General features: G+C 40.3%; 1 protein-coding gene across 1 annotated transcript in view; it reads left to right on the forward strand.

Moving 5' to 3' along the window:
• Positions 1 to 4,469: 4,469 nt before the first annotated feature.
• LPAR1 (lysophosphatidic acid receptor 1) overlaps positions 4,470 to 18,137 on the forward strand; it is a gene marked incomplete at both ends in the record, with an annotated part of 48,599 nt that continues 34,931 nt past the window's right edge. The window contains 2 exons of the mRNA XM_082013422.1: positions 4,470 to 4,529; positions 16,433 to 17,180. Of these exons, the coding sequence (XP_081869548.1) occupies positions 4,470 to 4,529; positions 16,433 to 17,180 (808 nt within the window). The remainder of the gene's footprint in view (positions 4,530 to 16,432; positions 17,181 to 18,137) is intronic.

Raw genomic sequence — 18,137 nt, forward strand, 5'->3', positions numbered from 1 at the left:
TGCAATAGTTCCTAGTAGTCACTATAGTAGAGGAAGGAGTAACAGGAAAGCCTCTTCTCTTTTCTTAGCAGCATGAAATTGAAACCAATTTTTCTGCTTTTCATGTTCATTTTCTTTTATGCTAGAAAGTGCATCTGAAGTTGTTCTTGTATTAACCAAGTGGTTACTGGAGAGAAGAAAAACACCTCCATGAGTCCTTAGTAGGTAACTAAAAACTCATGTTATCACCATCACTTTAACAAGTGGTAAAATGAAGCAGTAGACAGGTTAAGTCATTGCCATTGCTCTTCTCTGGATGGCGTTCATTTGTCTTTTTGTCTTGTAAGGCTACCATGGTGGGGTCATGCTTTTATTTATGTGCTAACAAACTAATGCTTACAAGCAGTGGTTGGTTGATGGAGGAGACTGCTGGAGGGGAGTGATGCCAAATGATTACTTTTGGATGGTAAGACTTCAGATGCCACATGAAATTTGGAATGTCTCTGCAATGACATCTGGAAGCAGGACCCTTATGTGAGATCTTTTTTCTTACTTTTTTGCCTTTACATGTTGTTCAAATGTTGTTTTGTTGTTTTTCTTGATGGGTTTACGGGTCCTATCCATCTGGGATCAATTAGGACTTAAAACTATCCTCTGGGAAACTCTGTTAGGCTTTTATTCACTAGAGGAGTGCAAGGAGGGTAGCTTTGTTTAGCTAAATCACATTTAAGAACTTCAAGGTCATACCAAATCAGCATCTTGAGAGTCATGAAATCCAGGAACATGAAGTCTGTGAAGTCAAGCTGTGGTACCAAAAGATACTCTGACAGTGGTGCAGGAAACCAAAGCTGAAAGACAGCAACAATGCAGGACACCTGAAACAGCCACAGATTGTGAAAACACCATTTGCCTTTCCGTCCCAGCACCTTACTCCAGCGGAGGCACTGTGTATTTGTGGGCCCAGGTGAGAAACGCAGTGATGCAAAAGTTGTTGGTATTGCTGTATCACTCCTAAATAGCAGATCACTTGTACTGTGCAAGAAACTGGGGGGTGGGAATAAGGTAATAATTTTTGTCATTTTAATGGATTTTCCAGAAGCAGTTCCTTCAAGATGGTGTTTTGTTGATACATTATTGCATTTCTCCTAACTACTGCAATTAATGACAAAACTGCCTTGTTCCTCTTTTCTGTGGTCTCAGAGAGCTGATCCAGAAATGATGATGCTTAGTCATGGCATGTCGGAGAGCAGTATGTTTTGTTTGGTGAAGATGCGTTCCTGCTCTGCACGTTAGAGATGCGCTACTCTGCCGAGCGTCAGCTGATGTTTTTTTCTCTATTAACCAAAAACTAAATGTGTTACCAAAAATGGCTTTCTCAATGTTGTAGTTCATGGTGAAACATCATTTCTTAGAGATGAGTCACCGTCACAGAGGATAAGAAATTCTATAACCTTAATTTTACTAATTTTAGATACAGAACCAACGTGTTTCCCCAGTTTGCTGTTCTCTAGATGCACTCAGTAAAGACAGCAACGTCTGTCAAAAGAAGAGTACATACAGTGGTACTTACTTGCAAGATCTGCAATTCCAGTGTTTGGGAATATGTGTGAATTTGCTTCAAAATTTGCGTATTTTTTCCAGTGCTTTGTAGTGTAGCAAGTCATCAAAATCTCATTAGTAAGAAGCCACCTCTGTGCTGCTGTGTTTCAGAATTTCTTTTTAATAGACACTACTTTTTCTGTCATAACACCCTTTAGCAAAGTTCATTCAAGGATCCTGTTCCCTTTATTTATAGTTTTTGAAAAACACGGGCCTGCACCCTGAACTCACACAGGTATTAATTTAGGAGCCACCTTTGTTTGCTTGAATGGAGTCAGCTTGCTTTTGCACTGCTGTGAAAGCAGAGTCTTCTCTGCACTTTATCATTGCTGAATGAGATGAGGTAGGTTGGGCGGGGCCGGGGGGAGAGTCATTTTGTACCGTCCAACCTATTTTCAGCTGGAATGCTTTTAGGAGCCTAAACTGTTGGCAGAAATTCTTAATCATTGTGTATGTTGTGCTTAGGAGAAGCAAGGTGTATGCTGAAGAGCCTTCCTTCTCCAGATAAATTGAGGGATCAGTGCAATACAAGCAACGAAAATGCAGCTAGGTGCAGAAAGGGAAATGTGAAATGGTGATAGGCTTAGGAATTTTTTACTAATCTTGTGTTTTCTATTTCTTGGAGGGGTGGCGAAAAATGACTACAGGCATGTTTCTCCTCTCCTCAGCATCAAAGTGCTTGTTGGGTTTTATGGGGTTAAACTTCTTCTGACTTTTGTGTTCTACCTGGAGTACACAGAGCTCGCTAAAGGCTGAACAGACTTAAGATTTTTTTTTTTCTTATTTTTTCTCTTCTGCTCTGTGATGGTCCCTAGTAAAAATGATCATTTTCTCTCATTTTTATATGTGGCAAACAGCATTCTAAGCATACCTCTGGTTTTGGTCTAGATAGTCTTCCCTAAAGTCTACTTCATCTGTGATCTTTTGCCCATCTTGATTATCCAAGAGCAGCAGCATTTCAGGATTAAGAGAAGACGTAAAAGAAACTAACAATGAGCTGCTGTGAAGTAGGTGCAGTGACACTGCTGCTCTTAAACATGTTTTGAGAACAGAAACAATGGTCTTATGAGATCTTATTTGTTACATTTGTGACAGCTCACAAGACAGTGACGAAATGTGCTGGTTGAGGATCTTGAGGCTGTTGATGGAGTTTTACTGAAAATCACTCTCTTGGTCAAATAGCAAAGCTTTCCAAAGTCAGAAAAGCAGTAGAAAAGCAGTAGTTTCAGGTTGATGCTATCTGTTTCCTTCATCTGTCATGCACAGTGGAAAAATGAGTGAATTTCAGAAAACTGGCAAAACTTTGGCTGTGAAAAGAAAACAGGAAGCCTGAAGGATGTGTAGCTCAGTTCTTCGACTTTCAGTGGATGCTTTCCTGGAGGAATGCTAAATCTCCATTTTCTGTCCTCTCCATGAGCATAGTAGTAGAAATTTGGAGCAAAGAGTGGAAAGAATGAAAGGTTACTAACAAGAAATGAGTAGGAAAGAATAAGGGTCACTGGAAAGCTATATAAAGATGGAAAAAGTGATCCAAGAGCTTGGAAGATGAGACAGCTACATGTGACGTAAGGCACGCAGGGATGTGTTGAAATGTGAAGCAAGCATTTCAGAATGATGCTTTTTAAGAAGCAGGAATAATATCCACAGCGGCGTGCAAAGGCTGAGTTTAAATGAACAACACACAAAAAAAGACATAACTGACTCAGAAAAGCATGTGGAGTTCAGCTTTCCTACAGCACTTACCTATTCTTTCTTGGCTTGATAAGTAAGTGTTGCCTTTGAAAAAATGAACCAGAGACCAGGAAAATTACTAGCTTTGTCTGTATGATTACACCAGGGTCTCGGTTTGAAAAATACCAGTTAGGTTTGGGGTCATTTTTGGTATATTTGTTGGACTCTGTATACACTTAGCACAAGTGATTTTCTACCGTGACTTACAGAATAGGAAGTGGTGGATACAGAGAGCAAATAGGTGTCTCTCCAAAATCCTTTCTGTGCTGGCTAATTTGTGGGTGGGGTTGTATACGTCTGGCCTGATTGGGGAAAAAACCTGCAGTAGTCTTCATCTGGAATTTTTAAATGGTCTTAATTTCTTGGCCATTTACAGTTTTCTCCCCTTTGTTTGGTTTTCTTTGCACAAAAGAATATAAACATGCAGAAGCTGATGTAACCTTGATGAACATGATAGTCATTCTGTTGGATGATCTGATCAAACATTACACAGCAATTCAGTATATTCACCTACAGCAAATCTGTGTCTATCTGGGAAAAAAAAAAAAAAAGAGTATGGTGGAAATAAATCAAGGATAAGGACATCATAATGTTTAAGTTTGTCTCCTTAACAAAGTTCATGTGATCATAAACTGTAAAACAATAGTAGTTGAGGAAATAAATATACCCTAAATTCCAGCAAGTAATTCTCCGAGTATTCTTCTGTGAGGGTTTTTTTTTTAATTTTGGTGTGGGGAAAAAAACCTAACACAATTCCAGTGCTTTGTAGGTGATCATCTTTCCTTGCAAATGTGTACATGGTCTACGCATTAGCCTTCTTGCTGTATTCAGTTTGTGTGAATTATAGTTGTGGTCAAGTGAATTGTTTTGCTGTTCTGGACCGAATTCCAACGTGGCCTTTGAAAGTTCTGCAAATCTGTTGTGAATGGTCATGTAAGCAAGTTGGGTTGTGCAAACACACAGGCTGGTTTTACAGCAGCCGAGGGGCTTGGATGTTGACTGCATACCCAGTTCTCTTGTTATTCTCAGCAATTTTTTTTCCTTCCTGCTAGGAGCAAATGCCAGTATGACTAGGGTCTGAAGAAGTGCTTCTGTGTGCCTACAAGGGTTTCTGGGTGCAGAGGAAGGGTGCAAGGACAACAGGGACATATTGAGCTACCATGGATATCCCCACCGATTTGGTGCCGTCCTCCATGATGTCTCAACCTGAGGTCATTGAGGTGAGTAGACCACAGTGAAACTCTGGCAGCTGAACTGACTGAACCTCTTTCTTATTTCGTCATTGAATCCTAGCTTTTTCTCCTGTCACAATTCTGAGTCATCAAGGGAATTTTTCTTGAAATATTGTATTAGAGACACTCATAATTTCCTAAGAATGTTGTTATAGTTTGAGACATGACATTGCTGTGTTCTACTACTATTTGTGGAAGAAAATGTATGGCAAAACATGATCTTTATTGACTCCATGTAGGTAGTCCCTGCACTATGGTTTGATTTGTACTATGCCTAAAGAATGCAAAGTTGAAGAAGGTCATAATGTGGTTCGGTTGGAATACCACCACAGGAAATTTCAGGTTCAGTGTTCTTATCAGAAAAGCTAAAGTTTTAAGCCAAAAGCAGCAATAAAATTAATAACAGACTTAAAATTACTAACACATTCATCTTGCTTTCATGAATCAAAGTGTGTGTTTTAGACTTGATATTTATAAATACCTACGTGATTTCTTCATCTCCATATACTGAACACCAAGTACATGTGTTTTCTGGTGAAGTAAATATTACAAACAGAAAACAAGCTGTTAGTAACCGTCAAGATTTCATCTCAGAAAAGCATTTTCAAAATTCCTTTGACTTCATAGAGACCCAAGTGTCTTTTACAACATAAAACTTTTAAGGATGTCTATTTTACTGAAGAGGGCACCACAAATTATTAATGTAGGTGTGAGAAAATTTGAGATCTAATGTTTATATTGCTTTTTTTTTTGTTTGCTGGACATTCTTTGGCTCAGGATACTACACCTTTCGACAATATGCGCTATGAAGTGCAGTAGTTCAGAGATTCCTGGACCCTACGATGTTATAAGAAAGATGTCCATTGATGGGGGTGATGTGAAACAAGCTGAATCTGAAACCTGCTTTGGAGAAACTTTGTGCTTCTCTTCCTCCTGTATTTCAAATGGAGGATAGTATATTTTTAAAGTATTTTTGTTGCTTTTCAAGTCTTTGTCCCTGTTAGGGTCAGAGAATGATTTTGCAACTTTACAGCAGAACAGAATACCTGGTAGGAGGTGGATGCTGTATGCTTGCATTCCAGGCTGCCTGGCTGCTGTTGGACTCTTCGCCCTTTCTGGAGGAGGGCTGTCCCAGGCCATCTCCTCGTATGCTCTGAAAGACATTTGCACCCCTGTCTCCATGGGTTCTCCCTTCAGATCCTTCTTTATGTATGAGAAATTTGTGTATCTAAGCATTGTTTTTCAGGATAAATGCCTTCTCGAAGGGAAAATGAGGTCATCCGTGGCACAAGAATAAGTGGAAGAAAGGCTATAATTTATAAAGGACTTGATGATCAGCATAGTTACCATTCTGTTGTACTTTACAGGTGAATAAATGTATGTGTCCTGTGTCTACAGGGAGTTTCTGCTGAATAAATCCTACCCTAGACTTGCATTGCTAGAAAAAGACTAGAGATAAATGGATGACTCTGATCATTGACTGGTAATCCAGACAGATCTCCCTCCATGCTTGGGTTTTAGAAACAGTGATTCAAGGAGGTTTGACTTGAGAGCCAAAAAGAAATGGCAATAGGAAGCACAGGAAAGGTTGGTATCTCAGTGTGGGAGATTGATATTTTTCTACCATATTCTTTCAACCTCGTGTTGTAAAAATGGACTCAAATATGGTATCTGTATGAGCAGACTTACATGCATGCATGTATTCCCACAGATTTCAGTAAACCATTGTGGATCTGATGGTTTCAATCCTACAGAAGGGAGTAACAGATCCAAATAATCAGCTGGGAGCCATGTGTATGTTTCTGAGGGTAAGGAAGGGCTTTTTTAACAGGCAAGGACATAGCGAGACACATAGCTAAAGAGACGAATCATTAGAAGGAAATATTGAAGTAAAGCACTTTTCATATTGGGACTGCATGGACTTGCCTTTCACGTTTGTGTTGACGTACAAATGAATTTTGGATGTAGTTTATAAAACTATATTAATTAAATTTTTAATTTTTTTTTCTGGAGGACATTATTTTAAAACTGAGCAGATGCCACAGTGTGCTGCAGAAGACATTTAGAGACTAATGTTTTAAGGAAGGTTTTTTTTTTTAAACTTGGAAGTAGCCTTGCATGCCTTCTGCATGAGCTAGATGGCATCTTAGTTACAAAAAGAAGTGTTTTGCTACTTTACTTTAAACTTTCTCTATATTTAATTTTTTTTATCTTTTATCTTTAAACTTTCCTTTAGCATTGACAGGATAGTTGGTTTCCTTCACATTGGGTCATTTTAGTCTTAGAAATAAATGTTATCTATTTTGTATACGTGTGTGTGTATTTATGTATGTGTATACAACCCAGCAATAAATATTTCTCTGCCTGACATCAGTCCTTTAACTGCACAGCACAAACAAGAATAGACTCTTATTTACCACATGGGGAGAATCCCAGAGACCTTAGCAGGACCTTTTGTGATCCAGAGCCCACCCTGGCAGGTTTTTGCCAGGGTGCTTTTTGTGTTGACTGCATAGAGGTGCTTTTTGTGGTGGCACCACAGTGAGGGACCACAGTTCCTGCTAATTTAATTGCAAATGGTATCTTTCTCAAGATTTGTCTTCTGAGTCAGCTAACAAAAGATTCACATTTTGGAAAAGTTTTTGAAAGTCACTTCTTGATACCAGGTGTGAAATCGTTGCTACTGTTTTAAAATATTCTTCTTGCTGGTGTGTCAGCATAGGAAATGCTTTTGGTGCTTTCTGCAACCCTCTACTGAAGCAACGCATTTTCCACAGTCACATTTCTTCATACCCTCCCTATGTATTGACTTGTCCAAAGCTCTCTGCTCTCGTTTTCTTTCCCCCCCAGCATCCTGTTACCAGACATACAGAGTGGTGATTAAAAGCACAGATTTAGGGCATCTTGGTCATGTTTAAATGTGAAAAATAAGTAAAGTATCAGAGTAGTTTAGCTATCCATAGCTGAAATCTGGAATAGAAAATAGTTCTGGGACACCATTTATAGTATGCCAAATAAGTCAATGAAATGAAAAATTTCCAGAATGTGTTCTGAGTTTTTGCCAACGGGATTTTATTGTAAGGGAGGATCTAGTGATTTCAGGTTAGGTAGGCCATTCTGCTCTTGAAGAGAGAGAAACAAAACTAACAGAATTTTCTGATTTTTATGTTGGGAATATTTTGTGGTATGTGTGACAACTTCATAACCTCAGCTCTGTATAAGCAAAATTATATCATAGAAACCTGATTAGTCTGATAATGCAGTAAGTGGAAAGTTAAATAATTCCGTAAGAAACATTTAGCATCCCAAAGGGCTTTGCTGTTTGCAAAAAGGAAACATGACAAGTGGTGATCTAAACTGATTAATGTGCTCTGTGGAGTGATTAGTATCTTCTCTCTTTGTGAATGGCATGAGATGAATTCTGCAGTACAAGCTTTGAAGAAATAATTTGAGCTCCAGTTGCTTAATGAACCAGGGACTTCCAACAGTGCTTCAGAAATGCTTAAAACAAGAAAACAACAAAAATTCATCATTCTCTCTTTGCTTTTGCCAGCAGTGGATCCTACCAGCCAAATACTAAAAGTAAATGAGTACATTTAAATAACTGCCTTGCAGCTGTTCCAAAGAGAAATCCAGAGCAGTTTCCATTATAGTGGCCTTTCATGGCTGTGTGGTTACCAGAGCCAAAAAACACTTCTCCCACTCTATGCCATTGAATACTTCTTTATTTTCCCTTCTTTTTGTTTGAATTAGAATGGAAGAGATTTAAACTATCCTCACCACAGAATGGTCATCCTCAGTAGCTTTTTCCTCTTTATAACGATGCTTGAGAACAGACTTCTGTGGGATGGCACAGCTGTTGTCACCCCTTTCCACAACAAAGCCCAACATGATTTGCATTTTGGATTTGGTGCCCAAATTTTTGCAGTCAACACATGTGCGGACTTTTCTTGTTCTCTTCTAGGTGAGTAAACAAATTAACCTCTTTACTAAAACAGACCTCTAATGGTGGTAAATAAGATAAATGAGAGAACAAAAGGAAATGGTAAGACTGGAAGAAATAGTTTGTGATTTAGAGGTAAATCCACCCAGTTACAGGCATCATAGGGGAAACTTAAATACCAGTATGCCTTTTTTTTTCTTTATTCTTATACTAGATGAGGTTACCAGGGGTTCAAAATACATCTCTGTTTTGTTCAAAGTAGGCCAATACTGCCTTATGTGCAGCTGCTCAGTACAGTATGAACAAGTTACCGATAGAGAACCTGTTGTTGCCGGAGCCCTGAGAGAGAAAAATTTTTCTATATTCTATTTATACGTTTTACACAACAGTGCATCAAAGCAAAATAAACCCAAATTGTCTGATGTATATTTCAAGAAAAAACTGTATATACTGCCGTAAACACAGGATAGTCTTATTTCAATTTGGAAATATCGATGTCTGGCACAAAATGAAATCTGCTGTGCTCGTTAACATAATTTTGAATGAGCATTTTGCTTGTAGGCTAAACTCTCCCAAGTGCTCACTTTGTTGGTTTGCTTGGTGAGGAGTGATGGAAGGTGTGCTCTGGAGATGGAAGTAGCCCTAATAGCCTACAGCATTTTTTCAGCTTAAAAAGGCCAGTCTTTCAGCCGCTGGATCCAAGAATTAATTCCCAGCTTGTCTCACTCAGCACCACACTGGGCCCAAAAGATGCATGTTGCAATTCATTATGCATGGAAACTCACTTGGGGTGTTAGAGGTGCAGATTTTTTGGTTTTCCTCCTGTTTCTTCCACACTGATGGCTTCTAAAGTGACACAGACTGTGTGCTGCATGTCCCTCCAGAAAGCTCTTCCCAGGCCTTTGGAGAAGGTCTCTCCTGTGCTGCACTAATCCTGCACAGCAGCCTGGAGGGACTCACAGCAGGTCGGATATCTGTCTACAGTGCTCAGGTTGAGGATAGGCAACTGGAAGTGAACTGGGTGAGACAGTGGAGAAGCCTAGTCTGCATCATGCATCATCATACGCACTTTTTTGAAGGCATAAGAGGCAGCATATTTCCATCACTAATTAAGCTGACGGAATGTAATTGCCTTCCTATGTCTCCCACAAACCAGGAGGTGTTGAGCCTATACTCATGCTCCACTAATGTCTTCTGAAGCTCAGCTTGTCATGAAAGCTCCCCGAGAAGAAAATTAAGCTTAAGAACTTTGCAGAAACTCTTTCTGTACTCTGTATGGGACACTTGGGCTCAACTACCCAGTTTGGGCTTAGCGTGCCCAATTGCATTTTTCCTGGTGGCAAAGCCAATTAGCTTATCTTTGCAATACCTCCTCATTGCAACGGTGGCCTCCCTTTGAGAGGAGCAGAGACGGGGCAGCAAAGAGCTGCTGTGTGGTCTGGGAACAAATCTTTAGTAATTAAAGTGTTTAAGTCTTCCTAGCAATGTAAGGGGGGATGTGTAGATGTAGAACTATGCCCCAATTCAAATAATCTTAATTTCCTCCTTGACTGGAAAACATTCATCAAAACATGCAGGTAGCACTTGTGAGGGATGCAACTCATCTGAAAACACTGGATCTGTAGAAAAGGAGCAGTGATACAGCGGTGTCTGAATTATTGGGTAGGTTGCTGGGAGAATGGGTTCACTCTCTGTCTTTCCTTGGTTATTTTTTGCCAATTCTTCTAGCTTTCTAATTTCCTAGATATCTTTGTTTGCAGAATTCGGCAGTGACAGAGTCTTTGTGTGTGTGCGCACACATGCACATTTCCTTTCTGCAGCAGTAGAAAGTGCAAAAGGTTGAATCCACAGAGCTGATGACCCAGGGACCTCTTTGGCCACCTCAGTATGCTCCTGACCACCACTGCTCTTCACTGATGCTCTTGTGTTTGAATAGCAAATTGCATGGCTCCTGATTTATCTGTCCTGAAAAGCTGTTGGGCTGAGTTGAGATATTTCAGCCTGATAGTTAGCGACCCTGGCATCTTCCAGAAGAAAAGCATTTTTAGAGTTCCTGATCTCACCCATTCCTGTTTTAGCCCACGTAAGCTATTTTTGAACTTGCTTTTGTAGTAGTCGACAGTGAATAAGCACTACGGAAGGTCAACTCCCTCCCTGGTTTTATAATCAATCTATGGAGGTCATAATCATAGTTTCCAACAGGATCTGTGTCACTTGTGAATTATACCTTCCAGCAGTAAAATTGCCTCTTTTTCCAGTGTTGCTGGTGACCGGGTCTCTTTGGTACTCTGAGTGTGTGGATATGTTGGGTTACCCTTTTCAGGTATAAACTATAGGACACAGAGAACGTCTCAGTTCAGTTTCCAGTAGTTGGGACGTTAGCTCTGAGACTCCATAGTAATACAATCTACTACAACAGCATCCTAAATATTATTGGATATGCTAGCTATTGCCACAGGATCCATAAGTAATTTTATGCTTTTATTGTGTTGTAGCAGACTTAAAAGGATACCCTTCCAAAGAGATTCTTTTCCTCACATCTTTTCAGCTATGTGAAGGGTAAAATGAGTCTAGTGAAATGAAGAACTGGCCTACAGTGACTGAACCATGACACTTTAACCTACAAGTTTTTCTTTAAGACTGAAAAATTATTACTTTGGGAGATGCAATTTTGAAAAGGGTATATGAAGAGCTCTTGTATCTTGGTGGCAGGGTTTCATACTTTCATTATGCAGATGAAATTATGTCTACATAAGTTATAGTAGGCATAAGGCTATAATAAGTCAGGACCCTTGTCTTGAGACTTTTTCTTTTTTTTACTTAGATTTTGGCTAAACACCTCCTCAGCTTCCATTTTTATCTTTAAAGGAAACACTGTCTCTTTCCTGTTACTTTTAAACTTCTTGTTTCTTTTTCATTCTGCAGTTTGAATAATAGTTTGTGCTTTTCATTAGGTAATGGAGGAATTTTTGTTGCAAATAGGAATTTTTTCTCATCTGTTACAACTTTACTTTCATAAAACCCATGGTTTTGCAGTTGTGGGTTGAGAAAGTATTTACATACTGATTCAATTATTCCTATACTTACTTGCGTATGCTTATTTTAAAGATATTCTTAATTGATACCCTTATTTGGGGATTTTGAAGTTGGCAATTCCACCAAGTTTTTCAGCTCTAGCCTTCCTGGTATGTTGGTAAGCTTCAGAGCATTTAGCTAAACTGAAAGCAGTGCTGCTGCTTTTCCATTTGCTGCTGCACTAAATGTAGAGCTCTAAGACACCTATTTCTGTTTTGGAGTCCTAGTCTTACCGTTCCCAATTCTGCATTTCCTCTGAAATGTTTTCTGGTTTTCTAGGCAGCACTGAGAATTATAAATACTGTTTTGGGGATCCAAGTGTAGTTACTTCAGAATTAAAAGTTCATCCTGGATAGAATGAGTCTCCTCTGAGTCTCACAGACTTCAAGGAGGCTGCATGCAAGTTGCATGACTTCTGAAAAATTGAGGTCTCTGGCTTGTACTTGGCATTTCATTGTATGCAGACTTGTCATCTTCCTGAGGAAGACTTCCTTGCCAAATGAATTGCTTTTCATCTCCTCATTGTGTTCTGCAAAAGAAAACAGCAGCGAATAGAGGCTAATTCAGTAAAAGGGAAAAAAACAGAGGAGCAGACTGCTTGGAGAGCAAAGAGTTAAGATATTTTTAAGAGTTTTCTTGGATATGGAATAATTTTTGTGGTTTCCAAGTTTTAAAAGCTGTGTAAAAGTCAGACCTTAGTATTCTAAGAATGCTCAGCTCCGTTTCTCTCGGCAGCAAGAAATAAATGCACCCATGACTGCTGGGCGGGTGGTCCTTTTTTTTCTTTTTCCTTTTTTTTTTTTTTTTTTTTGTCAGGTGGACTGAGGAACTCTGCAAACTCTCAGATTGTAGTGGGTTTTGTAAACTGATCATTTGCCCCTCAGGCACCTTGTGCTGACTACTGATTCATTTAGACAGTATCAGTCAGTGGAGTTTGAAAACTTGTTGGTCTTTGTTTTCCACCCTGAGCATCTCTCCATGCACAGCCCTCACCAGGTGGGCTGTCACTCACCACCAAGCTGGCAGGATCCAGAGCTCCCCTCCCACCTCCCCACTCCCCACTGCCTTCTTCACTCCCCCTGAGAAAGGAAGGGGACAATGGGCTGTTCACCCAAGAACATCCCATGGGCAAGCTGTTCCATGCATTGGACCCAAATCCTCACCCCACTCTTTAGGCTGTGATGGAGAGGTGGGGCAGCAGCAAGATGAATCAAGCACAAAATCCTGGAAAGTTGCTTACATGGGCTCTTCTTCCCAGACTTCCCACTACCACCCCAGTGGTGTGGTCCCATACCACTGGAGGAGAGGAACCAAGAGGACACTTATAGCAGACAGTGGCTAGAAAGCCAGTGCCAAGGTGACCTTTTGGCCACAGGATAACTAGGTGATGACTGTAGAAGCAGTGAGAGTTTTATTTATTAAGTTCTGGTGCCAAATTTCCTGGTCTGTGTGTATTGTGTTACGGTTACAACGACATCTCATGATTTTAAGGGGTTTAACTCCATGTACTCAGGATTTTCTTGTTCTCTGGTTTGGGACAACTGTGTCAAGTATAAGCCTCACGTGATTAGAGGAGGCTTTGATTTTAGCCTGCTATTACTCCATTTTGCTCTACCTGTCTTGTTGGTTTATAATTCAGACGTTTTCTTTTTCTACACAGATGTGTCCTAGAGGTTTAGTTAACATGGGCAATTTGCAGCTCAGTTTGTTTTAAACTTCTGTTGAGATATACTAAATGGATGAGGTAAATCTCAGGGCACGGCACATCTGGCATACTCGGGCAATGAAGCACACTGAGTGAAACTTCAGGAAATTAAAATATAAACTTCCCTGCCCCTTTTCCTGCAGGGGCAGGAGAGGGGATGGTCTGCCTGCTTGCATATGCCGTTATGGTATGTTAACACTTTCAGTACTCAGAGATACGCTATATTTCCCTCCTGCTTGAGCATTTCCAGTCAGATATCAGCATCATGGGTAAATGTGATGCCTTGGGACTTGGATGTTTGTGACCTGGGAGGTCAAAACCTTCCTGTAAGATATACACTGGCATCTGAGAAACCTGATCGTCTGAAAGTCCCCTGTTTGAACTTTTGTCAGCAAACTGTCTCCTCTTCTGCTTTTCTTCCCCTCGGGACTGAAAAGATTGCTTTTAAAGGAGATCCCAAGTTTTAGATTAGCATACCCTAAACCAAAACTTCTCCAAAATCACTTATGTGAACAGAGAGTTTTGTTCCTGCGTCTTCAAAACGAAAGAAGCCAGTGAGCCTCATGCTATTCTTCTGGGATTACTGAAGTGCTGTCATGCTTTGAAATTTAACAAGGCTGACTCTGTAGCATTTTACATACCCTTATGTGTACACATTCAGCACTGGCGGGGCATTTTGTCAACACGACAAATGCACAGCACTTACCAGTGCATGTTACAGTGAGTTTTTTTTATCATATCTTGTTTCAGATATCATATGAAAAGGCTGGGGAGGATATTACTAAATCGGGAGATAATTTACGTTGTAAGACCACGTGCAAAACAAAGACACAAAAAAAAAAAGTGATATCTGCCACATTTTAGATTTCTGAATTAAAAATATGTGTTCTGCCAGGTGTAGCTGGCTTCTCTCCATGGGAGCAACAGTGGAGCAGGAATTGTTATTTGGGCACCAACCATCAGGAAAAAAATTTAGATCGACAAATATATACATGAAGAGAAAATTTATTCATGATCGCAAAAGTCCTCTAGATCCTGCAGTCCCGACCTCCTCTGTAATGCACACTGCAAGACTGCATCCAGATACTCTTACAGAGAGCAAAAAACACAGGGAATTCACATAATTAATGCAGATGTTGGCAAGTTTTTGTAAGGGCAACTAATTCATACGTATGACTTCCTCTCTCCCTCAGGGTTTCTTATACTTGACCTGTTATTACCACATGGTTTTTAACCAAAGAATTAAAGCCAGATGCCTTCTAGCTAGGTCTCCCTTTGTTAAGTATCCCTTATGCATCGTTTTTTCTATGCAACAGAGAGATCCCACACAAGAACTTTTTAAAATTCTTAAATAATTAAGGCTGAAAGGTTTCTAGCCTAAGAGTTGATGTATCCTAGAGGAACAATAAAATTTTTATAGTCACTGTGCTGAGAAATACTATTTACTTTTTATTATCCTGGGTCTGCAAATGTTTCTGTTCGATTGTTTAGGTTGGAAGTAAAATTCTAAAAAGACCTTTTTCTTTAATATAAATTTAAATGTCATGTAATGCACTTGGGATACAGGTGGAAAGTTCTGTGTGTTGCTTTATTGGAATTAGCTTAATTGTGTTGATCAACAGAGGGAAATGAAAGGAAACAGAAAAAACTTTGGGTAATTCTAAGGAAATCTTTATCAGACACTATTTTCACTCAAGTCCAATTACTAATTCTGCTTCCCAATTCTGTACGTTTTTGGTTTCAACATGAAGATTAGGTTAACTGTAGCATTTCCTGCAGAATGACTGGAGCTGTCCAAAACACAGGGTTTTGTTTGCATTTTTTAACGGGAAGAAATTCTCATCTTTTTGTGTCGTTGATCTGTTCTTTGGTTGGGCTTTTAACCCAGTTTCTTGCTAAAACTTCTCTTCTTTTTGTAAAAATCCAAGTTCAGTCAGTAGAGTTTCACAGCCACAAAAGCACGGTGTCAGAGCCAGATGTCCTGGATCTCTTTAGAAAGAGGCTTTTTTGACATGAGTTTCTCAGGTTTGGGTTTTTTTTTTTTTAATTATTATTTTTACCTCCTTATTGTTAAGCCAGACTAAACAAGGAACCAGTACGTTATGCAGAGAGGTTTCTTTTCCTAAGGCTTGCCATTTGGGAATTGCACCTTGAGTAATTGATTATAACTGAGAAAGGAAACTCATTAAGCCTCATCTTGTTAGCCAACAGTTTTTTGCAAAAATTCTACATTCTGGTGGAGTATGGAGCTTGTTTGCTGCACCTGCCGCTGTGCCCAGTTGAGTACTCTGCAAGGAAAATTAATCATGTATTCCCTGATATCACCATAATAATACTGAATGCAAGAAATAAGATTTGATGCTTTTAACACTAGTTAAGTCAAGTAATTGCTTTTCTGACTTCTTGCCCTCACTCTTATTTTGAACTGGAATAAGCCAGTTTAGATGAGTTATACTTAAAAGCATGGTGTATTTCAAACCTTGTTTGGAAACGTGGCTGATAGAAATACAGTGGTGGTGTTCTTTTATAGTTTATAAATGCACTTCATGTTTTATGGACAGACACAACTCTTGGCCCTGGCAATTCCCAGTCTTAGAGCATATTGACGATCTTAATTTAGGGTGTTCTTCCCAATTTTTAAGATATGACAAGAAGGAATGCCCCTGATGAGACCTGAATGAGTCAAAACCTGCTTGGACATGTAATCCACTTTACCTCCTTTTTGAGGAGTTCTTCTTTTAACACCACTACAGCCAAACAATAGTTTTATGCACCAATAACGTAAATAAGGTGCCCTGTAACAGAGTTAAATTTTCTTAACTACGAATTGCGTGCCCTTCTCTCTTAAGTGGATTTTTCAGCAAGTCTGTTTGGCCAGAAGCTCAGTTGCTATGCAATTTACAACTATGTCAGAAATCATGCTAGCTCCCAGAGCAGATGGAAGCATTTCTGGTTGTTTCTAACCTCGTTGCTGTTACTAGACTCTTCAGAGCAATTGTTTGCGAGTTGTTTTGGAATGCCATTTGGTCTGAAAAAATAAATCTGTTCTGAAGCATGTTCCCTTCCTGTCCCCCTCCCTGTCTCTTGTCCATGGAGGCGATCATATGTTTTCAGTTCTGATATCATTGGTTTTTTTCTCTTTGTTTTTTTCCCCCCCTCTTCTTTCAGTCCACAGCCATGAGCGAACCACAGTGCTACTACAATGAAACCATTGCCTTCTTTTATAACCGAAGTGGAAAATATCTAGCCACTGAATGGAACACTGTCAGCAAGCTTGTAATGGGACTGGGGATTACAGTCTGCATCTTCATAATGCTGGCCAACCTCTTGGTTATGGTGGCTATTTATGTCAACCGCCGGTTCCACTTTCCTATTTATTACTTAATGGCCAACTTAGCCGCTGCGGACTTTTTTGCAGGGCTGGCCTACTTTTACTTAATGTTCAACACAGGACCCAACACTAGAAGATTGACTGTAAGCACCTGGCTTCTCCGTCAGGGTCTCATTGACACTAGCCTGACAGCCTCTGTAGCCAATTTGTTGGCCATTGCTATTGAGCGGCACATTACAGTTTTCCGAATGCAGCTACATACTCGGATGAGCAACCGTCGAGTGGTGGTCGTAATCGTTGTTATCTGGACTATGGCCATCGTCATGGGCGCCATACCAAGTGTCGGATGGAACTGTATTTGTGATATCACTCACTGCTCCAACATGGCACCGCTCTATAGTGACTCCTACCTGGTCTTCTGGGCTATTTTCAACCTCGTCACTTTTGTGGTCATGGTGGTCCTATACGCTCATATCTTTGGGTACGTCCGCCAAAGGACTATGAGAATGTCCAGACACAGTTCTGGACCCCGCAGGAATCGGGACACCATGATGAGCCTCCTGAAGACTGTGGTCATTGTGCTTGGTAAGTGCTTACTTTGCCTCCCTTGTTTCCTCCACTCTGTTTATTATCGGATGATTTCAGTAATGCATGTCCAGCTTCTGGGAGGTCAGCAGCATTTGGAAGACACTAGAAGAGGTATGGGCAATAAGAATCCCCAGTTTCATTACTGTGTTGGGACCATCAAGCTTATTTATGGAAGTAGGTATCAGAGGCTTAGTCATTCAGCCCTGTAAGATGAAGCTAATGAAAATACAGGACCTTGAGATGTAAGGTGATTTTTTTCAGCAATGCAGGTTTAAAACCTGCTGTAGCAGCCTATCCAGTGCAGTGTTTGCCCTTTTGCCTTTGAAGATGCCAAATGGCTGCAACCTCAAAATAGTACAGGGAACACTCAGTCTTCCATTGAAGTACCTCTTGTCTCCACCCAGAAGGTGTTGTGTGTATTCAGGCAGTACTCCCGTGTCTGGACAACAATGAGGGCCTACAGGCTGTTGCTGAAAAGGTTTTGCATGTTAAGCAGGGCTGCAGATACAGAACGCTCAGGTCTATTATGTTTGGCACATCTGGGTATCTGCCAATTTGCTAATACAGAAAAGCAGCATGTGAGGCATTGGTGTGTTTCAGCACACTGCATAGGAGGTGCCTAAGCTTCAGGGCTTCAAAAACAGGGAAACATGAGGCAAATATAATGACACACACTGGAGTCAGAAGGTTCCTGTCTTTTTGTGGATGGCTGTATTTGGTTTTTCTCTGGGGCTCTCAGTTTCCTAACAGAAAAGCACAGCCTAAATACTGGGTACCGTACCCTGGTGATGTTCTTTGCCGTTTGTTCTTTTCTTTGTTGCTGCAGATGACAGTGAGCTGCAGGCAGGCAGGGATGGTGCCGATTGTCTCCTTGTCCCAGCCTGCACTCCCACCCATCAGGTCCTTCAGCATGGTACACAGGTCTCTTGGGATCCTGGTACCGTGTTGCATCGT

Source organism: Phaethon aethereus (genome assembly GCF_964289735.1).
Source record: "Phaethon aethereus genome assembly, chromosome: Z".
Taxonomy (NCBI): Eukaryota; Metazoa; Chordata; class Aves; order Phaethontiformes; family Phaethontidae; genus Phaethon; species Phaethon aethereus.